Source organism: Anolis carolinensis, chromosome 2 (assembly GCF_035594765.1).
Source record: "Anolis carolinensis isolate JA03-04 chromosome 2, rAnoCar3.1.pri, whole genome shotgun sequence".
Taxonomy (NCBI): Eukaryota; Metazoa; Chordata; class Lepidosauria; order Squamata; family Dactyloidae; genus Anolis; species Anolis carolinensis.
In genome coordinates this window covers 145,470,900-145,495,539 of record NC_085842.1, presented here as the reverse complement: position 1 = coordinate 145,495,539, position 24,640 = coordinate 145,470,900, and the positions used below count along the sequence as shown (strand labels likewise).

Here is a 24,640-nt window from a genome sequence, read left to right as displayed (position 1 = left end):
AGAATAATGGAACTGAACAACTGGCTCCACAGATGGTATTGCCTGCAGTAATGTCACTTCTTGGGCACTGGTCTACTATTTAATGAAGATGGGCTTCTAGCAAGTGATGGGTTGTACCTCATAGCAATGAAAGAATGCTTTTGCAACAAGTCTCAAAAATTTGATGGGAAGGGTTTAAACTGGGTTACGTGAGGAAAGAGACAGTATTCTCGAAGTGCTGAAAATAATCCAAATGTTATAATGAGGACTGGGTGAATAGTACAGGAACCTGATAGTGTGAGGGGGGGAAATATAAGCCACTAGGGAGAATAGTCCATGGTCTTAGTTATCTGTAACCTAATGCACAGAGCACAGGAAATGTACAAAATGCACCCAAACTCTTAACACAGCATAACAAATTGATATATTGGTAATAGTCAAATCTGAAACCTTGTGGAATCATCTCATGATTGGAATGTCATAATGGAGGGAGATAATCTATTTCAGAGAAACAGACAAAACAGGAAAGGATGAGAAGTAGCATTAATTGTCAAGGTTGTTTATACCTGTGAAAAGATCCTTGACTTAAATCCTGGAAGCCAGATTGAGATCATCTGAGGGAAACAAAGAGGGAGAGAAATAAGAGGAATGCCATTGTGTGGATCTACTACAGACCTACAAGCCAAACTGAGGATTTGGATAACACCTTCCTGAAACAAATGAACAAACATTCAGAAAGGAGAGATCTAGTAGTAATGGGAGATTTCAAATATCCAGATACCGTGTTTCCCCGAAAATAAGACAGTGTCTTATATTAATTTTTGCTCCCAAAGATGCTCTAGGTCTTATTTTCAGGGGATGTCTTATTTTTCCATGAAGAAGAAATCACATTTATTGTTGAACAAATAAAATGAACATTTTTTATATACTGTACAGTAGTTGCCATCATAAACCAGCATAACCAGACAAACTGTGAATCCTATCAAGAATTTCTTGTTACTACCAGTATTTCCATATACAACACTTTATGGTACGTAAATTTACCAATCCTGCATGCTCTGGTGTTGTGTTCGGCGGGCATGCTTCCAAACAAAAACTTTGCTAGGTCTTACTTTCGGGGGAGGCCTTATATTTAGCAATTCAGCAAAACCTCTACTAGGTCTTATTTTTTGGGGATGTCTTATTTTACGGGAAACAGGGTATTTGTTGGAAGTCAAACTCATCCAATAATTTTAGTTCCAACATTTTGCTGACTTCCCTTCCTGGCAAATTTGTTGACCAGAAGGTGGGATGAGATCCATTACTTAAGATCTGATCCTAATTAATAGGGTGGAAGAGGCTGTATCCTTAGGTAAGAGTAATTACGGTATTTTCTCCTGCAGTTTGTTATACAGTGGAAAGGGAAAGCCAAGCATAATCACTCAGACACACATTACAGACTTTAAGAAGGCTAATTTCAGTAAATTTAGGGGAAACTCGGTATGAGCAAATGGTCAGAAATATTAAAAGAGAAAAGAGATTGTTGTTGTTGTTGTTGTTGTTACTATTATGTTTATTTATGCTCTGTTTTATCTCTCCCAAAGGATACTCAAATTCATTATGGATAAAAATCTAGTTCGCGATGGGTAAAAACGTCTTAAAAGTGAGATACTAGAAGCTTGATTTCAAATAGTTCCAATGAAAAGGAAAACTGGGAAATGTCTAAGGAAACCAAGAGGGATGTCTAAAGAACTTTAAATGGGGCTAAAAGGGACACAACATGAAATAGAAAAAGGGGGAAATTACAAATGAATAGCTTGTAGGGAAAAAGTCAGAAAAGCTAAAGTCCAGAACAAGCTTAGGCTTGCTAGAGATTAACAGCAATGAAAAGGGTTTGTTTGTTTTTTATGTACATAACAAAAGGAAGAACAAGGAATTGATAGGAGCACCGTGTGGAGAAGATGGTTTGCCGTATTCTGAGGCTGAGAGCATTTTGCTATTGAGTTTGCTTTACTACAGCAGCACCTAGTTCTACCCAATTGTTGTTTTTTCTAAAATTATATGTAGATTTGCACTTGGCTTTCTGCACTTTGGTAAGCATAATATTTCTATGTGTATAATTGGCCATGATCTATTCAAACCACTGAGCCTGGCATAGCTGTGGGGGAGGTAATTCACCTGAATATGCAATAAAAACCATAAAATAGTATATAAAATGGTTTCAAGCCACTTTTCAGTTTCAACACTGTTGAAATGTCACCGATTTTTCAACATCTTCAGAAGTAGAGTAGAAGAAAAAAATAATTGAAAAAGAAAAAAGTATAATATAAATGACACTGACTAGAAAGACAGAATTTCACCACTTGTTTGCTCTCCTCTTGTTCCTTCCAACATCACAGGTTCGGTTGGTGGGGACGAGGGAGAGAGCCTTCTCTGTGGTGGCCCCTTGGCTCTGGAACTCCCTCCCCAGGGAGATTAGGCTGGCCCCAACCCTGCCTGCTTTTATTAAACAACTTAAGACATGGTTCTTTCAGTGTGCTTTCGATTAAACAGACACTACGGACCCTTCAACAACTATGCTGCTATTTTTGCACTTTACCTCTGGTATCACCCTATCCTACTGAAGTCAAACATGACCCCCTCCCCAATAAAAGACAGTAACTTATAGTTTTGCTAAGGACAAGGACATCAGGCTGGATGATAAGGGTTAAGTCTTGGTCAATTTGCAAAGACAACAATAACAACAACAAAGACCCTTCCCATGTTAGATAGTGTGTACATTTTAATCAAGGCTTTATGTCCTATATTTCATATATTTATAGCAGAAGGTAACTGAGATATTTTACTGGAGTTTACTTTAATTTACTAAAACCCTGGCACAAAGGGTGTTTGACCTTTTAGCCTGAGGAAAGAGTTAACGACTCTCCTGATCCTCTCCTACACCAGTCAATGACTCACAAACAAAAGGACTCCCTTTTGATGTGTTGTCGAAGGCTTTCATGGAAATACCTCACAACCTCTGAGGATGCCTGCCATAGATGTGGGTGAAACGTCAGGAGAAAGTACTTCTGGAACATGGCCACACAGCCCGAAAAACATACAACAACCCTGGACTCCCTTTTGTTTAGAGCTGAGACATATCTAGGCTAAAGGTTAGCAAAGGGAAAAAAAGCCAATTTTAAACAACATGCCCTTATTTCTCAAAATGTGAAGTGTATTCTTCTGCTTATCTTTCTGCCTCTCTGTATCACCTTGACACACATTTTTCTGTTCCTTTGGACTAGGCTCTACTGCCCATTTTGCTCCTTTCCCTTGCCATTCATTTCCCCTTTTATGAACTTTTAGGATTTTCTAGGTATCAGGGACCCACCCCTTCCCCCTCCTCCTTGCATGCTCCCCATTTCCCAAGTCTCAGGGTACTCCCCAGCCTGCCCTCCTTGCCTGCCTGGGCAGGAAAGGAAAACCTGAGATTCCCTTCTAAAGAGGCCTCCATGGAAATGTGTCCAGAGTTTGAAGCCTGGACATACAGTCATGGAGAACATGTGTCTGTCTCCCCAGCCCCATAGGATGTTGGATTTATCTGGAAATTCTCCCCAGATCTGGAGCTCCCTCGCGTGTCGTTATCATAATATTATATCATTATTGTTTCTTATTGCCAATATTATTTTCCTTGTCCAATGTCTTTCCTCCCATGCATGTATATATCAAAATGAAGCATGGTCACCTTAACTTGAACTCTGGTCGGCACCATCCGGATGTCCAAAACAAGGGTCAACGGATTACAGGCATGAACTGTCATTGATCACTATCTACAGTGCACAATGGATTTCCCCAGACCTCGGAGGATATTAATGTCAGGCCATCTGGGAGAAACCCCTTTGGACATTTTGAAAACTATTCATCATAAAAGACCGCGATTTAGCTTGGATCAGCCCCATGAGGGAGATCCAATCCGTCTCCCAGATGAGGGAACGAACCTTGGCGAGCCGACCGAAAAATAGAAAATAACCCGGAATGTAATTTACCTGAGACCGAAAGGAAAGATTCTGCCAAGTTGAAGGAAAAACCATCAAAGTGTTTATTAAAGCGATTCAGCTGAAAAGGACATTAGGCAGCGATAGATCGACATGCGAGATGTAACATTTTGATGAAAATAAAGCCATTTTATACATTTCTAAGTTTGAAGTCTGCTTGAATCTCCCGCCCCGTCCCTCTGCCCATCTGGCTGCTGATAGGTCGAGGGTGCCGCACTAGGCGGGAGCTTGGTTTCCCACCCCGCGCCTCGGCCAATGAGGAACAACCTTCGCCTCTGCCAGGGCCAATCAGGTTGGGGAAGGCGGGAGTCAGCTAGACAATGGGTTCTGGTGAATGAATCATTGGAGTTATCTTATGCAAAGCGATTACCCGAGGCTAGCGTCGTCTAAGATAATCTTAAGATTATTGCTGTTTTGAATAGGGCCATTTGGAATGTCCGGGGTTCTTTGCGCACGTACACAGTTCATGAACACCTGTGGTGTGGCGGAGATGACAGCAAATATTGACACTATGGGATTATGGTGGCAGGACCAGTGGGAAGCCTTCCTTGGCTCCCCAGGGGTCCGGATGGGTTTGTGGTCAACATTACCATATGAGATTTTATCACCCCGGGGACTGCTCCGATCTGGGGTGGGTCAATCTCTCGCTATGGGCCATGCAGATGCAACATAGATTAAATCTTATGGTGACAGTTTATCCTCTTTTATGTGTGAAGCTCAGAATCTAGGATGAGGGAAGGCAGGAATTTTTGAGGTTAACTAGAGTTCAGGCTATGCCTTCATTGATTAAAATATACTAGGGAATATAGAGAATCATTTTCTAGCCATTTCTACCCAGAATTACCAAAAAAAGGACTAAATATTAACATTTATAGCTTATTTTCCATTCCTACGCTAATAGCGAAAGGCGGGAGGCTATTTAGGCAAGGAACGCAGTTTGACAATCAGCTGATGATCAGAGAAAAAATTGTCAAAAATGATCTCTGTTGGTTGTATTTTAAAGATTAGGCGATTTTAGTCATAAATATGAATAGGGGTGATTCTTGGTGCAAAATTGAGTGAGTTATGAATGAAAATGCATGCTGGGGGTGGGCAATTCGGCCATATCGCGGTTTGTCTAAGGACAGGGAGGGAATTCAGATTCCCTCCGGTTTTAAAGGGAAGGAAAAAATCCAGATTTTTCTGTAATATAACATATATAAAAGAGAAATATATGAGTCTGGGGGTCTTCCAGGGAACCCATAGACCAAGTTACATCTGGCTAAACAGTTAATAAAGAATTGATTCCAATATTTCATAAACATATAAGCATATAGTTCATGAAAAGTTCATAAGCAGCTCAGGTTGATTTCTGTCCTTAGGAGTCCAGCAAGAGTATATGAATGAGGAATCCGTTCATTCATAAAAATGAATGAATGAGCCAAAGAAATCCATCCGGAAGCTCTTGCCACCGTTGAAATCACAGCTGGTCCTTGGAGAAACTACATCTCCCTCTCAGGGAGGGTGGCAGTCCACCACCAGCAGCCCTGGAGAGAAGCCCAGGTTCCCTGGAGACAGCCTGCCAGCCGCGAGAGCCGAGAAGTGGCTGTAGCGGAGAAAGAGGCAAACGGAGCCGGCTTTCTGACAATCAGCTGATTCGGAGCTTCAAACTGGACCGATCCGGGCGCTGTTGGTTGTCCCGGAACCAGGAGCCTCAAAGAGTGTTAAATATAAAAGATAGGCATGCTTGGAGTATTTTTGATGAGGTTATGGTTCAATTTGTTCCGTTCGTCATGTTATTCCATGGCAAGGAGAACGCGGCGAGGTTAATGGAGGAAGGAGAGAGGATTTCATGCGAGGGAGTCAAGAAAGGATACAAAATAACCACTGGAGAGGATTTCAGGTTAAAGGAAAGGATACTTTTTTATTCAAGGATTAGTTACAATGTCAGGGCTGGGGAAAGTAATGAAAAGAAAATTTAATAATAATTTGTTGCGGTCTGAACATTCTCCCACTTTGCTGGCGATCCGGATCTGTGGAACTCCCCACCGCAGGTCAGATGAATTTAAAAGCGGGGGTCTCCGCTATCACTAGTAGCTCCCCCTCTGCTCTGGTGTCAGAGCCAAACAGCATACAGCCGGCCGGTGGGCAGGAGGCGGGAAATTCAAAACTAGACATGTATAAAAAGTGCATGCTTTGTTATGTTATGGATTCCAGTCTATTTTTGGCGAACTATCACAGGCTGGCATCACTTTCAGCTGAAATTAAATAAAAATATTTGGTGGCTTCTGCTTCAACTTGGTGAGTTATATTCTGGAAATTATTGGCTTCTATTCTCACCAGGTCTAACCCAGAGCTCGGATCTCACTATGCAATGCTGCTCTAAATTGCTCTACAACATTACCCCTAATGCCATCTTAGGTAACATTGGAACACTTGGCCAGGCACTTTATGGAATACCTAGTTATCATGCACTTTGCTCTGACCCCCCCCCCTTTATTTTGTCCTTTTGGTGGTTGAAATTGAGATCGTTTTAAAACTTTTTTAGCTTGTCTTATGTATTTATATATAATTGTGCTTGAACTTAATTTTGATTTTATACTGCCTGTTGTTTTATTGTTTGTTTTATATTTTAACTTGTATACACTTTGTCTTTTTTGGGCTTGGCCCCATGTTAGCCGCCCCGAGTCCCATCGGGGAGATGGTGGCAGGATACAAAAATAAAGTATTATTATTATTATTGTTGTTATTATTATTATTATTATTATTATTATTATTATATTGTATAGTACAAATGCAGTTAAAATGCCAACTGGAAGGGTAACAATGTATATGTGTTGTTTGGCAATTGGTCTTTGCATCTGTGTTAGAAAAAGCTGGGACTAATACTAGGTATTCTTGGATCTGCATGCAGCTACCCACTCTAGTTGCCCTTCTCCTTACTTTCATCCTGCAGATGTTTTGGATTGTGACTCTCATAATCCACAACCAGAATGGACATGCTGTCTAGGCATGAGGGTTTGTAATCTAATGGATCTGGACCTTACCACGCTGGGATAGACTGGAATATATCATTAGTAATCTAAAACTTTTGGACTTTCTTATAATACCCAGACTGGTTATTAACTTTGCTGAATAGGAATAAGAGAGTTTTCTATGTCAGTCCCATATTTTTCTTAGCAACAAGCTTTTTCTGAACCCTGTCCCTTATGTCTGCCCTTCTATCCTGCTTCCTAGTTTAACTTTCAGTCCAAATGTACGTCTGTAGATCTACATGTGTACTGTTTAGTGATTTGGGTTTTTTTTCAATCTGACTTTAGAACTTATTTTTAAAGGCTTGAAGTAGTAGTAGTAGTAGTAATAATAATAATAACTTTATTTATATTCTAATATTATTTATATTATTTATATTCAACATATAAAGACAAATTCAGACTTAACAACTAAAATTAAATTAAAAACGCAACCTGTTATATCAGACATAAAACAAAACATCAAACACCGAACAGCAGCATCAATTCCCCAGTTCCTTGAGGGCAAATAAATTGATCATTGCTCAAGATGTCTATTGAGCTGGTGGGGCGAACAGGGCATGGATACGGATGGTAGCTATTAATCAGAGGTATAATGGTAGTATTACCATCTACTCCTCCTTGTATGCATAGATGTATGCATGCAGCAAATATATGCATGTAGATGTAGATAAAGTGTCATAATTCTTAAACTTTTGAAGCCGTTGCTAACTAAAAAAAAATCCTATTTTTACCTCTGATGGACTTCCCAATACAATAAGACTGATGGAACTATCCGTTTGCTAGCCAGTGTGCATGTATGTTATAATTGCCACATTAATGGTGTGGGAGGCAACGTATAATTTCAATGTTCTTTTGAAATTGCCAGGGCTTCAAGTTGAGACTTTCACTTGCCCTTGGCTCAGTCGTGCCACGTGGCTCCCTGCTTTGGAGCCCTTGCAAATGCAAAAACCAGCCCAGTTTAGCCTCTCTGGAGACTGAGGGCTTTGCCCTGCTCTCCGCCAGGAGCAATTGTCCTGCCCTGTTCTGTATTTACAAACACAGACCGAGCGAGCCTCTCCCTGCCTGGGTCACTGCCCAGCCAGGGAGGGCGATGATGTCATGCTGAAAAGCACATGTCGTGCTGCCGCATGGAGGCTCCTGCATTCCTCCCACAAGGAGGCCGGCTAAGGAGTAGGCAGGAGTCAGGAAGCCACTGATTCGGTGCCCTCCTTGCGCCAGGATCATTTTTGCCCTACAACATATTGTCCAGCACACCACAGACGGAAAATTTAATCAGAGATTATTGCTCTGCACGTTGCATCCTCTATAAGCAGCTTGGTGTTCAGAGCATTATGGGTAACATGGTTTGTAAACCAACTGCAGACATTTGTGTAGGACGCAATAACAGGCAAGGATTTTTTCCTCAGGTTACTGGATTGGAATGGGTTCAGCCTTAATACTTGTGAAACCAATTCCTTAATACAAAACTGCACTTCAGATGAGCATTGTCTGTAATGTATTTGACAATTTAAATTGCCATGTCTTAATTTTTGTTTGTTAATCCGAGAATTTCCAGATAAATGTGGGCAAAGGAACACACATGCATTCTGTCTTATAGCAAGGGGATCTTCAGGCAGTGGCAGACTACATATTTTGCATGCAGAGAGCTGAACTCTACCGTTGGCATCTCCAGTTGAAAGGATCAGGTAGCAGGAGAACTTAGAGAAGTACTTTTCAGCTACGATTATCGCAAGAATGGAAGGTACACTACATGTAAATTGATCGGGCTTATTTCCTTGGGTCTGTACAATATTGCTATTGCAATTATATATACTACAGCAAGCCATAGGTAAAGGTAAAGGTTTTCCCCTGACATTAAATCTAGTCGTGTCTGACTCTGGGGGTCGGTGCTCATCTCCATTTTTAAGCAGAAGAGACGGTGTCGTCCATAGACACCTTCAAGGTCATGTGGCTGGCATAACTGCATGGAGTGCCGTTACCTTCCCACCGGAGCAGTACCTATTGATCTACTCACATTTGGATGTTTTCAAACTGATAGGTTGGCAGAAGCTGCGGCAAACAGCGGGAGCTCACTCTGTTCCCTGGATTCGAACCACGAACTTTTCGGTCAGCAAGTTTAGTAACTCAATGGTTTAACCTGCTGTGCCACCGGGGCACAGCAAGCCATACTGGTGCAAATAATACTGCTTTTCCCTTCCAAACATACTTTATTATTCAAATCTTAATGAGACATTTTGCCATAAACTATGAAAGAACTTTGAATCTTTTCTGCAAATAAAGCATTAAAATGCAATTGCCCTCTGAGTGTGATTAATTCACAAGCTATTAGAAAGATGTAGGACCACTAGAATGTGTGAGACTACATGTCTCTAAGTCATCAGCATATTCAAATTAATTGGTGTTTCACTGTTTTGTATTAAAGGCGATTAGTCATGCAGGTCCAACACTTGACTAAACTGATCTGATTTGTAGTGTTGTCACATATGTTTAGTAGTGCACAAGTGGTAAGAAAAATCACTTGGCGCCATTGTTTTTATCATAGAAGTGAACACTGGGTCATTATTAGTAATACCCTTTCTGCATTATTTCAAAATGTGCATTTTACAAGCGCTACGCCTATGCTATTCCCAGTTTAGGTCTAATAGTGTGACATTCCCTCCAAAACCAGTGTTTGACAGTCCTGCCACAGGGAGTTAAGTTTAACTTCCTAAATACAAAGCAATGTACTGTAGAGAAGGTACCTACAACCACAATTGAGTCATCAGCATATTCAAATTAATTGGTGTTTCACTGTTTTGTATTAAAGGCGATTAGTCATGCAGGTCCAACACTTGACTAAACTGATCTGATTTGTAGTGTTGTCACATATGTTTAGTAGTGCACAAGTGGTAAGAAAAATCACTTGGCGCCATTGTTTTTATCATAGAAGTGAACACTGGGTCATTATTAGTAATACCCTTTCTGCATTATTTCAAAATGTGCATTTTACAAGCGCTACGCCTATGCTATTCCCAGTTTAGGTCTAATAGTGTGACATTCCCTCCAAAACCAGTGTTTGACAGTCCTGCCACAGGGAGTTAAGTTTAACTTCCTAAATACAAAGCAATGTACTGTAGAGAAGGTACCTACAACCACAATTGAGTTTCGTCCCTATACCGATTATTACTATGATTGTTGTTGTTAACTTTATTTCCATCCTAACTTTCTCTCCCACAGGGACTCATGGCAGCTAAAAACAATCTAACCATTAACCAACACACTGCATGGGTGGGATGCACTTTTCAATGGGAAATTGTTTCTTTTGCAATGCTGGGGAAGGGCAGTATCCTAGCAACCTTTGCAACCTGAACTCTCCAACAGAAAAACATTGATCTCATGCAATAAGTAACAATAGGGAAATGACTGGGCAAAAAATAAGGCGACCCTTTTATGAAGCTTTCAGGGGGTTTGTTTAGAACATCAGTGTTATCTAGAACAGGGCTTCTCTGACCATCTGATGTCCGGAACCAGCAATTATTTCCCCCACAATTTGCTGGGAATAGGCACTGTATTTGCGCCCATTGGGTACAAATTGTTTCCTGTAAATTTGCCAGTGCTCAGGAACCAGTGCCAGCAGCACTGGTGTTTGTGCCTCTGGATTACACAGAGACACTTAATGAGTTTGTTTCCTTCACAGAAAGCATGTGGCACTACAGTAACTCATTAAGTATATGTGGCTGTCTTGGACTATTCTTTATAATGAACAAATAGTTACGAATAATAACAATAATCTTTATTTATATCCTGCTCCCGCTCCCCGAAGGGACTCAGTACATACAGTAAATGATATAACAGACAATAATAAAATATCAAGTAATAAAACAAAATGGTATAATATTGTAAACAAAAACAAATGTTTAAAATACTATTTAAGCCCTTCAGATTCATAATTGCAATCTCAGGCATTAAGGGTTATTAGCAGGTGTGAATCTTGGGATTCCAATTCTATGTATACTTTTCCTGGTCATGCTATGCTGCATTAATTACATACCTATACTATTTAAAATATGTGTGTCTGTCTGTCTGTCTCTAGCACACTGCACAACTGTAAAACCTAATTATCTGAAACTTGGCATGGATGAGAAGGGAAATCCAGAGGCATGCATCTTTGTGTTATAGTGATTACAATGGACACAATAAGTTTAATTAATTAAAGTCTGTCTGCAGTCTGTGTTGACACTTGATATCTCTAATCTAGAGACCAAGGACTGAGGCAGGTTGGGAGGCTGGTTTCTTCTTCACAGGGTTCCTAGACTCAATGGTGGTCTGTGGATCAGTGCCGTCTGCAACACCAGGCTGCCAGTATACAATAATAGCCAAAGAGCACAACTGGTGCTAGTCGCTGGTACAACATAGGGGATTGCCAATCCAAAAGCACTGCTCTCAGCATCTCCACACACTGCCTTCCTCTATATGATCAGAGCTTTCCAACGATCCAAAAAGGCAGAAAATGAATAAGAAGGCAAAAATGAGAACTAGAGGTTGGAGGGAAAGAAAGCAAAGTATGAAAGAATGGGAAGAAACAGCAAAATATTGTTATTACTTTTAAAAGCATATAATTGAATTCAAAAAGCCACTTGACAAGGGTACAAATCACCTGTCCATCCTAAGATGTTGTTTGAATACTCATAGATGAGCATAAGGCCACAATTTGAGGGATAGAATTAACTGGCATTTCAACTCTGATATTCCTCTTCTATCATTTAGTGATTCCCCCCCCCCCAGTCCACCCACAACTATTTTAGATGTTACATTGAAAGACAAGTTAAGCTTTCCTGTAATGTAATTAAACTTTTATTAATTGGAAGAAGGCTATATTATTTAAATACATTCAAAACTATATTTGTTTTAAATAGATATGTCCTATAAAAAGAGATGTTAATAATAATATAATACCATATTTCTTCAATTGTAAGACACCATTGATTGTAAGATGTGCATTAATTTCAGTACTACCGACAGAAAAATAAGTATATATATACCCACACAGTATATACAAATGCATACACACCCCATTTTTAGTTTGTATGGGAGGAAAGCATGTCTTAAAAACAAAGAAATATAATAATAACAATAATGATAATAATTGTTGTTTTATGTATGATGTTTTGTTCCTATGTATACAAGCTACTGTAAGAAAATTGTGAGTTCGTTTACTATTTCTCTAAGGAAAGTAAAGCATTTAATGAGAGGGAAGATACAGTATTTATGTATTACAATACACAAACAGGAAAGATATTTCCTAAAATTCAAATGTCACATGTAAACATAAAAAGTGTTATTAATTATAATTAAATTTCCACTTTCATAATATATATTAATAGAATTTTAGATATATACAGTATTACATATTCCAGAAACTTGGTTACACATTGGGATCTGATGAAAGAAACACAATCTACCTGTTTTGAATTCAATTCAGCCCCAGTATTTTGAAACCTTGAAACCGTCTGTCTATGCATATACACTTGAGAGCAGACATACTGTAATTCTATAGGACTTATTGCGAAGTAAACACACATAAGACTGCACCACAGATGTCTATCTATGGGTAGACAGAAATCCATAGTGTTTTTTTATTGTGTCAAAAGCTAACATACTACAAGTCGCTTCTGGTGTGAGAGAATCGGCTGCCTGCAAGGACATTGCCCAGGATGTGCTACCATTCTGCTGGGAGGCTTCTCTTATGACCCTGCATGCTAGGGCTGACAGATAGAAACTAACCCTTCAGGTCAGCAGTTCAGCCAGCACAAGGATTTAACCCATTGCGCCACTGCGGCTCCATAGGAGTGGTGATGCAAGCCAATTTTCCTTAAATAACTTCAAAACCAGACCACCCACCACATACATTTGTTTACTGTTAGGACCTACATCAAAGGTCTTTTTGTAGATCCCTTTGCTGCATTTGGATAGGTATGCCATGACTGATGACAGGGTTTTAGCCACTGTGGCCCCTTGTCTAGCTAGTTAGCTAGTTGATTTCCCCCCCTGCTATTTACTTAGGCTTCAGATGAGGAGCTCTGGTGTCCCTCCACATATTTTGGCCCATTTCCTAAACCAGTCCTGGACAATACAGTCAACACTGAGCAATTAAGGGAGCCACAACAGCCAGTGTACTTTAGTGATTTGTGCACCGGACAACTCTAGAGACCAGGATTCAGTTCCTGCTGATCCATGGAAGCCCACTGGGTGACATTAGGTGAGTTACACTTTCTCAGCCTCAGAAATACATTGGCCTTAGGGTTTGCCATAAGTTGGAAATGGCTTGGAGACAACGCAACAAACAGGGCCACAGCTGCTCACTATAAAGAATGCTTTTAGTACATATGATTATTGTACTTACAATATGAATTTGCATTTTCTTGTTGCTAGCCTTTCCATTACTGATTGAATTTAAATGCTATCCTTAAAATTTCTGTAAATGGCTTTGGGATTCTGTTTATACCTGAAAAAGGGTATACAGAAGTGTTAAGCAAACATGTTTGAAATAGATCACAGATATATTGTACAAGACTGTTTTTCAATTTGCCAGGTAAGACTCAGAAGATGGTATTCACTCTTCTGGCAACATAAGATATGTTTGCACCTGAAACTTTTTTGTATGCAAAGTGGGTGCTGTGCCAGGGAGCTACAGTACATTGGAAAATGTGAGTGACAATACTGTAGTCATCTTTGTAGACTTATGGAAGATCTACACCACAGAATGAATGGTCTGGTACTACAGTACTTTAACTGCCATAGCTCAATGTTATGGGAAGTGTAGTTTGGGCAACAAAAGGAACCAGCATTCTTTGCAGAGAAAGCTACTTTGTAAAATCACGACTCCCATGATTCTATACCATTGAGCCATGGTAGTTAAAACAGTGTCAAACTGTATTACTTCTACAGTGTAGAAGATGCACTCTAAGTCACAAATAATCCTTAATTGTTTATGATGCTTCCTCACTGTAAACGAAATAAAGGTATGTTGTCAAAGGCTTTCATGGCCAGAATCACTGGGTTGCTGTGTGTTTTCCTGGCTGTATGGGCATGTTCCAGAAGCATTCTCTCCTGACGTTTCACCCACATAAATGTCAGGCATTCTCAGAGGTTGTGAGGTCTGTTGGAAACTAGGCAAGTGTGGTTTATATAGCTGTGGAATGTCCAGGGTGGGAGAAAAAACTCTTGTCTGTCTGAGGCAGGTGAGAATGTTGCTATTGATCACCTTGATTAACATTGAGTAGCCTTGCAGCTTCAAAGCCTGGCTGTGTCCTGCCTGGGTAAATCCTTTGTTGAGAGGTGTTAGCTGGCCCTGATTGATTAATGTCTGGAATTTCTCTGTTTTCAGAGTGTTGTTACTTATTTACTGGCCTGATTTTATTTTAAAAAATACTGGTAGTCAGATTTTGTTCAATGTCATGGTTTCCTCCTTTTTGTCGAAAATGTCTACATGCTGTTGTCGAAGGCTTTAATGGCTGGAATCACTGGGTTGCTGTGAGTTTTCTGGGCTGTATGGCCATGTTTCTGAAGCATTTTCTCCTGACCTCACAACTTCTGAGGATAGAATCACTATGCACAAACCTCATTATTCCCCCACCCAGAACATTCTACATATATATAAACCCCACTTGCCTAGTTTCCAGCAGACCTCACAAACTCTGAGGATGTCTGCCACAGATGCAGGCGAAACGTCAGGAGAGAATGCTTCTGGAACATAGTCATACAGACAGGAAAAAACACAGCAACTCAGTGTCCACATGCTTGTGTAATAATAAAATAAAGATAGAAATGTGTGCGCAAGCATGGAAATAATTTCCTCGCCTCATGTACTTCCCACTTTCTTGAAGGCTACTTCCAACGAGTTGGGACTCTCGGCAAGCAGGACCCTCTCCGAATAATTTCAGAACTCCAGACCACGTTTTTGCCACAGCCCAGGCTGCCCGGCTGCCTCTTGCGCGGTGAACTCTACCTTGCTTCCTACCCCCCCCCCCCCGCCCCTCTCCCTGGCTGGTCCCGGCTCCGCTCGTGATTGGCGAACCGGGAGCAGCTCCAAAGGCGTGCAGCGCTCTCGTTGGCCGAGCCTGCCGCCCGTCTAACGGAGGGTGAAGGGGGAGGATCTGCGTGAGCATAGGCTGCACGGCGGCCGCTGCCTGTGCCTGTCGGTGTCGGGGGCTGGTGCGCGAGGGGAGGAGGAGGGGGGCCGCGCACGCGCTCGGGTTTGGAGGAGGGGGGGGGGAAGCTGCGTGCGCGCGCTGACTGGCTGGCTGGCTGGCAGGCAGGCTCTCGTGCCCTGTCTCGGCCAAGATGGCGGCGGGGGCGGCAGCAGCGGCGGCGGCAGTGGCCCGGCTGGAAGGCCGCGAGTTCGAATACCTCATGAAGAAGCGCTCAGTGACCATCGGCCGTAACTCCTCGCAGGGCTCGGTGGACGTGAGCATGGGCCACTCCAGCTTCATCTCCCGGCGGCACCTCGAGATCTTCACCGCCCCGCCCGCCCAGGCCCCGGCCGTTTCCAATAACAGCAGCAATGCCGCCGCCCCAGCCGCCGCCACCGCCGGGCCCGGGCCGCAGTCCCAAGCCCCCAACCCCGCCCCCGCGGCTTCCTCCGGCGGCGACTTCTACCTGCGCTGCCTGGGCAAGAACGGCGTCTTCGTCGACGGAGTGTTCCAGCGCCGGGGGGCGCCGCCGCTGCAGCTGCCCCGAGTGTGAGTACGGACACGCGGCCGGTCTGTCCCTGTGTGTTTGTGTGTGTGTGTGTGTACGCCTGGGAGGGAGGCACGGGGACGCGTGTGAGGGAGGAATGCCAGGCCCGCCCCCTCACCCCTCCCGCGCGCCCCTGAGGGCTCTCCGGGGGCTTCGCGAAGGGAGCCTCCTCTCCCTCAAAAGGAGGCGCAGCAGGCACAGCAGACCAGGCCTCCCTCCTCCACCCACCCACCTTCCTTCCATCCATCTCACACCCTCTCTCTCTCTCCCCCCCGTCTCTCTCACACCTACACCTTTCTCAACTAGAACTATGTGCGTCTCAGACAGGTACAGGTCCAGCATTCCTCGTCGAAAAGGCTTAGCACCCAAAACTCTCAGGATTTAGGACAGGCATGGGCAAACTTTGGCCTTCCAGGTGTTTCGGACTTCAGCTCCCACAATTCCTAACAGCCAGGCTGTTAGGAATTGTGGGAGGTGAAGTCCAACCAGGAAGGCTAAAGTTTGCTCGTGCCTGATTTAGCACCTTTACTGTGTTGTCGAAGGCTTTCATGGCCGGAACCCCTGGGTTGCTGTGAGTTGTCCCCGCTGTATGGCCATGTTCCAGATGGAAGCATTCTCTCCTGACGTTTCATCTGCATCTATGGTAGGCATCTTCAGAGGTTTCGAGGTCTGTTGGAAACTAGGCAAGTGGGGTTTATATATCTGTGGAATGTTCAGGGTTTTTTGTTTTTTGGGTTTTTTTTCCGTATTAGGAGCAACTTGAGTTGCTTCTGGAGTGAGAGAATTGGCCGTCTGCAAGGATGTTGCCCAGGGGATGCCCGGATGTTTTGATGTTTTTACCATCCTTGTGGGAGGCTTTTCTCATGTCCCCGCATGGAGCTGGAGCTGATAGAGGGAGCTCATCCACACTTTCCCCAGGTGGGATTCGAACCTGGCAGCAACCCAACCTTCAAGTCACTCAGTCCACTACGCCATCTGGGGGCTCCATGTTCAGGGTGGGAGGAAGAACTCTTGTCTGTTTGAATGTTGCAATTGATCACCTTGATTAGCATTGAATAGCTTTGCAGCTTCAAGACCTGGTTGCTTCTTGCCTGGGGAAATCCTTTATTGGGTGGTGTTAGCTGGCCCTGATTGATTAATCTCTGAAATTCCTCTGCTTTCTCAGTAGTGTTCTATATTTTCTGTCCTGATTCATGTTTGCGTTTACACACATTATGAAATGTCTTCTTGATGGCACCTAGGCCTCATCAGGAAATACATCGATTTTTCATCGACACCTAACCCGAAGGTAATTTTGTACACCATATTTTTAAAATTAAGGTGTTGGCCAACTTGTTTTCTGCTGCTCTGGAGACTAGGTTGTGTCTACACTGCCATACCATGCAGTTCCAGAATGCAGATTTAACTGGACTATATGCCTATACTCCAGTTCAATGCAGTTAATCAGCTTTCTGAAACTGCATCATATGGCAGTGTAGATCCAGCCTAGGACACAGTGCAATAGATTCAAATTGCAGGAAAAGAGATTCGGAACAACTTCTTTCCAGTTCAGTGGTGGAATATGCTGCTGCCTTTGAGCTTGTTGGAGTTTATTTCTCTGGACGATTTAAGCAGAGTAGGACCCCCTAAACTAAGGCTCATGGGCCGGATGCGGCCCTCCAAGGTCATTTACCTGGCCCCCGCCCTCAGTTTTAGACTTAGGCTTGCCCAAAGTCTGAAATGACTTGAAGGCATACAACAACAACAATCCTAATTAACTTGACTATCTCATTGGCCAGAAGCAGGCCCACACTTCCCATTGAAATCCTGATAGGTTTATGGTAGTTAAAATTGTTCCTATTTTTTAAAATTGTATTGTTATTTCATTGTTGCTCTTGTTTTTGCGCTATTTGTTTGTATTTTTTAAAAAAATAATGCCACCCCTCAACAGTCTGAAGGATTGTGGACCAGCTCTATGCTTAAAACGTTTGAAGACTCCTGAAGCAGAGGGTGCTTTGATTCTGTTCCTACATGGCATGGAAGTGGTCTGGGTGGCCTACTGTGATTTCTTCCAACTTTATGAGTCTCTTAAGCAAAGTTTGTGTATAAACCGTCAGAAATCAATAGTGGCACCCAGGCGGACCATTTTGGCTTTCTAGTAATCTATTTATATAAACAATATTTGTAATAATTTTATGCCTGAAACAAAGTCTGTGAGGATAGAACCACCTGCAAAGGTGACACCCAGGTGTACAATTTGAGGTTTTGAAGTAATCCATGTATGTTTCATAAACACCTTGTATTTTATACAATATTTGTAATACTTTTGTGCCCAAAGCAAAATTTATGTGTATTGAACAAGCAGAAAGCAAATATGTGATTCTCTCAGCCACCCATGTGAACAATTTTGAATTTGGCGGTAATTTGAATTTCAGAATTTTGGATAAGGGATACTCAACTTGTACCTTGGATAAGGAATACTCAACTTGTACCTTCTGTTTGGTCAGAAGCCTTGTTCAAACATAGTAGAGGGGCCTTGATGAATCTTTCAGGCAACATGCGCAGGAGAGATTTGTCAATTATATCTCTGCAACTTAATAGTTCGTATTTCTGTGGTGGTAGAAGAGGCACAAATGTCTTTAATGGAGAATGAGTTTCCCTTATCTGGAATTCCAAAATCTGAAGTGATCCAAAATTGTCCACATTTGTGATTGAGACATCTTTGCATTGTGATGGTTTCAATGTACACAAACTTTTCATGCTTAAAATTATGCAAAAATATGGTGCATAAAATTGCCTTCTGGCATGTAATATATATATGAAGCATTGGTGAAATTTAAGTGTAGATTTGGGACCAAGACATGTCATTGTGTTCATATGTCTAAAGTGTTTCTGGTCCAAAGTATTTCAGTTAAAGGAGACTCACCCTGTTCTTGGAGACATCTCCATGTTCAAGTATGGCGTGACTTGTGGTTCAGATGTCTGTGTTTCTGAAGTGTGATAGTTTAAGAAATGAGCTTTTTGGAATTACCCTATTGGACAGAAAATATGAATGGGCCATTCACAAACATAAGACTTATTTCCACAGGCAGTTAAAAACAAGCAAACAAGCCACGTGTTGCTTGTTTTTTTATTATAAAAAGTCAGTACTTTCTAGGCACCTTCGTGCCTGTTGACATTGCTTAGCAATGTGTCATGTTCATAATGCTGTATTGTCAGGTTAGTTGAATATCTTTTTTTGACCTCTAACAAGTATAACCTCAATTCTTGCTTTTGGCAGTGATGTAGTTATTATACAAGGAGGAAAAACAAGTAGTTTGCTTTGTCTCTTTGACTTAGTTTTTTGAAACAGAAAGTAATTTTTAAGACCACAGATCCCCACCCCTCACAAGTGTGCTTTCTCATGTGCTCCCATTATAATGTAAATACTAAAGGAAGATCTTGAATGACATAAGAGGTAACATCTAATTTTAAAACTTGAATGCATACATATATCTGCGGCTTACTTCTGTTGATTTTCATAGTGAATTTCAGTGTTCAATGTGAGAGAAGTTTTAGCAGGCGCCTTATGATTTGGAAACTCTTTTATTTCAGTGGTCTAGAGGGAGTGGTTTGCTTAATTTTGTTTCATTATTTTGAGGACAGGGTGTTGTGCAAATGTATTGAAACTAAGAAAAGTCAAGTAAAATATGGTATGAAATCGGCTATCCAATTAATATACGTTCACTTGTAAAAAGTTAGCATTTCCTTTAGCAATATAGGCAGTGGGTCCTTTCTCTCCAAATCATACCCTAAGTATGTTTCAGTTATGTAAAGCTTTTCCAGACATACAAGAAACAAAAATAAATTTCAAGATTTTGCTGTTGAATTGATTGAAGATTCTAAGTGTCAGCACATTAACTAATACAGTAGTTATCAACCTAGGTCCCCAGATGTTTTGGTCTTCAACTCCCAGAAATATTAACAGCTGGTAAACTGGTTGAGATTTCTGGGAGTTGTAGGCCAAAACACCTGGGGACCCACAGGTTGAGAACCACTGAACTAATAAGTTGATGATCATAGAATAAATGTATCAACTACACTGAGATTACTTTTGCAAAATGAGTTTTAAGATCATTTATAATTATAAGACTGTGTGATGTGTAATGTGATATAGGTAGTCATAGTGAAAGATACAGTTATCTCATAGTATAGTACTACATTACTAATGTAATTACTTATACTAATGTATAAGATATTTAGTCATGTCATCTTGAATAGACTGATATGAAATACATTTACTTAGAAGGAGTTGTTTGTGATTTTGATCACACTTCCAAGCAATTTACAACAAATACCTGCTATTGTTAAAGGGATATGCATGTACTGTAGTTACATTCTTTAAAAAGAAATCAGCAGAATTTGTCTTAGTGTCATTGTCTTTTTCTTTTTGGCTGAAGATAACCAACAAACAATTATCATAACTTCAGATAAACTTTGTGTCGTATTAGACAGTATCCGAGTATATTGTGTATAAAGTATTTTATTCTTATTTGTTTACTTTTGGAATGAATGCTTAGATGAGCTTGAGATCTGTTTACCTACAATTATAGAGTAAAATTCCAACCTAGTGAAGTCAGTTAAGAACTTTACCAGGGTTTCATCAGTAGTGTGTACTTAGACTTTGAAAATCTCTTAACTGCCAACAGTATGTCCCCCTTTCATTTGGGCAACTGATACCTTTGTTCTGATAGTTATTGTATAAACAATAGTTATTGATTGTTCAGAATATTTTTTACATTTTCAGTAGAAAAGTAGAGTGCATTCTCCAGCCTATAGAGTCTGATCTTTAAAATACAGTTTGCCCTTCACATTTACAGGTTTAACTTGTGGATTTGTTATGCTTAGATTTCATTAATATGTTTTCTCTAGGAAAGTCTAGATCATTCAGGGCAACTATGGTCAACTCCTGCTGGAAATTTTTAGAGCACTTTAGGAAACTAGGTCCTTTGGTACAGTTCTGTGGTCAGCTCTCAGTCTCGGAGGAAGGCTAAGGCAAACAAATTTGAACAAATCTTGTCAAGAAATTCCTGTGAAAGAAATACCTGTGATCGGGTTGTCATAAGTCAGGAATGACTAGTTCTTCAGATATTTGTACATTCTGTAGATAGAAGAAAATTGTTCAACTAGCGCTTCTTTGAAAATAATGCATGTGTGTATATGCCTTCAAATTGCCAGTTGAATTGCCCCATGAATTCCATAACTTACCTTTAGATAAGAACACTCCTCTGAAATACAGTCTATAGCACTTGGTATTTGTTAACAGTTCCCATTCAGAGAACTTAGCTTTCCAAGATGAGATAGGATCTAGTGTCTTTAAGTTTTTTGTTAATCTAATAATCATATTTTATTTGTACCCCTCCCTATCTCCCCAAGGGGACTCAGGACGGTTTCTAACAAAAGTAACAAAATGGCAAACATTAAATGTTGAAAACAGACAATAATAAATGAAATCTAAAACAATGGATAAAAAAATCTCAAAATAAACTTATAAAACTACCTTATATACTCGACTATAAGCCGACCCGAATATAAGCCGAGGCACCTAATTTTACCACAAAAACTAGGAAAACTTATTGACTCGAGTATAAGCCGAGGGTGGGAAATGCAGTAGTTATTGATAAATTTCAAGAATAAAAACAAAAATCGATACCAATAAAATTACATTAATTGAGGCATCAGTAGGTTAAATGTTTTTTGAATATTTACATAAAACTGCAATTTTAAAATAAGACTGTCCACCTCTGATTAAATCATTATTCTAACCTTCTTCAATGTACCAGTAAATCTGCTTACGTATCCTTCCAATAATAATAAATAGGGTAAAATAATGTAATAGTAACAATAATGGTAGAGTAAAATAATAAATGTAATAATAATGAGTAAAATAATAAATGTGATAATAATATAGAAAAATAATAAATGTAACAATAATGATAGAATAAAATACTAAATGTAATAATAATAATAATAGAGTAAAATAATAAATGTAAAAATAATAAATATAATAAAATAATAAATGTAATACTAATAGAGAAAAATAATAAATTTATAATAAAGAGTAAAATACTAAATGTAATAATAATAGTGAAAAATAATAAATGTAATAATAATAATAATAGTAAAATAAATGTAAAATAATAAATGTAATAACAAGAGATTAACATAATAAATGTAATAACAATAATAGAGAAAATAAATTTATAATAAAGAGTAAAATACTAAATGTAATAAGAATAGAGAAAAATAATAAATGTAATAATAATAAATAGAGAAAAACAATAAATGTAATAATAAGAATAGTAAATGTAATAATAATGATAATATTAAAGGTAACAACAACAAAAACAATAATAATCAAATAATCTCCATATATTATTTTAACTACAGGATGCATTTTGGGGAAAGTGCTGTATGTTTATAAATGAGAAAAGTGGGAAAGGCTGACTTGGGAAGGGGGGAAAAGAAGGATGGAAATGAGAAAAACTTGGAATGGGAAGGGGTGTTTGAAAAAATGGGAAAATTAGGTGGAAAAGGGGTAGCTGGAAAAGTTGGACAGATTGGGGTGGGAGGGGGAAACTGGGGAAGGGGGAAAGATTGAGTTGGGAAAGGGAGGCTGGAAACTAGGAAAGGTTGAGATGGAAAGGGTGGCTGAAAAGTGGGCAACTGCAGTGGGGAAAGGAGCAAGACTGAAATGGGAAAGAGAGTCTGGGATATGTAGGTGGTCAACTAGAAAAAGGGAAGATTGGGGTGGGAAAGGGGTGCTGTAAAAGTGTGTGTGTGGGGGGGGGGACTGAGGTGGGGAGGAAGGGGAAAGCTTGGGGAGGTAAATTGTGGGTGGGGGTCCTTCCTTTGGCTCTTTGGAAGGGGCTGCTTGGGAGAGCCACCTGCCTGCTCTCCTTCCTCTTCCTCCCTTCTCCCTCCTCCTCCTCCTCCTCTCCCATCCCCAGAAGGGAGACCTAGAAATCAGGGAAGGGAATAAAGTCACAGAAGCGGCTGCTTGATCATGGAAGGGGGCATCTCCTCCGCACTTCTATTCCTCTCTGCTTTCCAGGTCTCCCTCCTGGGAGGCAGGAGGGGAGGAAGAGAGCCAGGCAGCTGGTGGATTGCGGGATGGGAATGGAAGCACAGAGGAGACTTGCTCTCCTGCGATCCACCAGCTGCCTGCCTACCTCAATGGCCAGCTGAAGTGGGAGGAGGAGAAAGAGGAGAGCGGGTGCTGCCCCCGTTCCTCCTCCTCTTCCTTCTCCTCCTTCGAGATGGCCAGCTGAAATGGGAGGAGGAGAAAGAGGAGAAAGGGGGCAGTAGCCCCTGTGCTGCCTCTGCCATTTCTCCTCTTCTTCCTCCTCTCGCCAGGTGGAGGAGGCGGAGGATTGGCAGAACAGCAGTCCTTGCTGCATAGTGCCTGGGGACCCCTGTGCCGCCTCCACCCTCTTTCTCCATGGACAGCCAGCTTCAGAGCCTCGCCTCCAGGCTCCGCTACCTGGCTTGACCTGAATATAAGCCGAGGGAGGATTTTTCAGCCCAAAAAAAGTGCTGAAAAACTTGGCTTATATTTGAGTATATACGGTAAATAAAAATAATATAGTTGAATTTAAATAAACATAATAGAACCCATCACACACAATTTCCACAGGCTGAAGAAGGTGTAAGTAGTATTTCGACCTCCAGTCTTCAGTATAAGGGGTCAAACTGGAATTTTGCTGTGGGCCAGACACCTGAGAGAACTGTAATTTATGTAACCCATATAAATTTAATTTAATTTAATTTGGTATCCTGGATTACTCCGTCTGGTCAAAGTTTTGTATTTAAAGTAAGGTTCTTCTGCATGTCTTCTGATTTTTGCAGTTGCCAGTCAGATACATGAAGTCAAAATCACAAAACAATCAAATCTGCATTTGCTGAAGAGGAGACTTAACTCTGAATTTATGTTATCTGCCAGAGTTCTAGTAGAACTCTAAAACTGTTGAGTTGTGATTGATATGTACTGCATGTAGAAAATTGTATGCATTTGGGATTTTTTCTCAGATTACAAACTGCAGTTGCTTCATATAAAAATCTTATTTGACTTCTGTGGTATTTTAAACAGTTGAACTTTTTGTCAAAAACACTTCATCACAAATGCCGGTATTTTGAAATTTGCAAATAAAGATTATATTGCCAAATAGAAATAATTTCTGAGAACTGTCCAGAAAAATTAGGTTCGCAGAATAATGTTATGGCCATAGAGCAGGCCTGTATTTGCCAGTAAAAGGGGCCAAAATGAGATAGGCTAAGCCTCTTGGGGCCGCAAATAGGTTTATAACATATCACTTTCCAAGGAAGATATAATCAATGATTAGTTAGGATTGATATGTTGTGTGACCACTTCATCAGCCTTGCACCGTTCTACCTGTAATACAGATATTAATGACTAGGGCAGTTATAGTCATTTGTCAGTGACTACAGTGTAGTATTGTGGTTTCAGTGCTGGACTAGAATTTAACTGGGAATGTATGTGTGTATTGTGTATGCACCTTAGTCATCTATGGCAGCCCCATGAATTTAATAGCATTTTCTTGGGCATGCTATGAAATACAGCTTATAGCACCTGAGATTTGTATACGATCTCCCATCCAAGTACTAACCAGGGTGACTTAACATAGCATTCTGACTGTATGTGACCTCAAGTCACCTGCTGAGCTCTGAAATACAGTTTATAGTACCTGATATTTGTGGGCTTGCATCCCAGTATTAACCAGGCCTGATCCTACTTAACTTTACAACTCCTGTGTTTTGTGGTTACCAGTCACATTTTGACTTATGGTGACCCAATGAATTTCAGAAGGTTTTTTTAAGCAAAGAAGACTCAAAGTGGTTTTGCCAGTTCCTTCCTCTGAAACGTAGCCTAGGCCACCT

General features: G+C 40.7%; 1 protein-coding gene and 1 long non-coding RNA gene across 3 annotated transcripts in view; one reads left to right on the top strand and one right to left on the bottom strand.

Moving 5' to 3' along the window:
- Window positions 1-10,756: 10,756 nt before the first annotated feature.
- LOC103277806 (uncharacterized) lies at window positions 10,757-15,778 on the bottom strand. The gene is made up of 3 exons (XR_505686.3): window positions 15,644-15,778; window positions 13,389-13,490; window positions 10,757-11,520 (listed from the first exon to the last, which is right to left on the bottom strand). It is a non-coding gene; the product is annotated as an uncharacterized LOC103277806 (long non-coding RNA).
- Window positions 15,176-24,640, top strand: part of foxk2 (forkhead box K2) — a 50,164-nt gene continuing 40,699 nt past the window's right edge. Inside the window, exon 1 of one of the 2 annotated variants that reach the window (XM_008104260.3) lies at window positions 15,176-15,726. In XM_008104260.3, the coding sequence (XP_008102467.2) occupies window positions 15,329-15,726 (398 nt within the window). In that variant the 5' untranslated portion in view covers window positions 15,176-15,328. The remainder of the gene's footprint in view (window positions 15,727-24,640) is intronic. The other variant, XM_003217149.4, reaches the window with a different exon arrangement.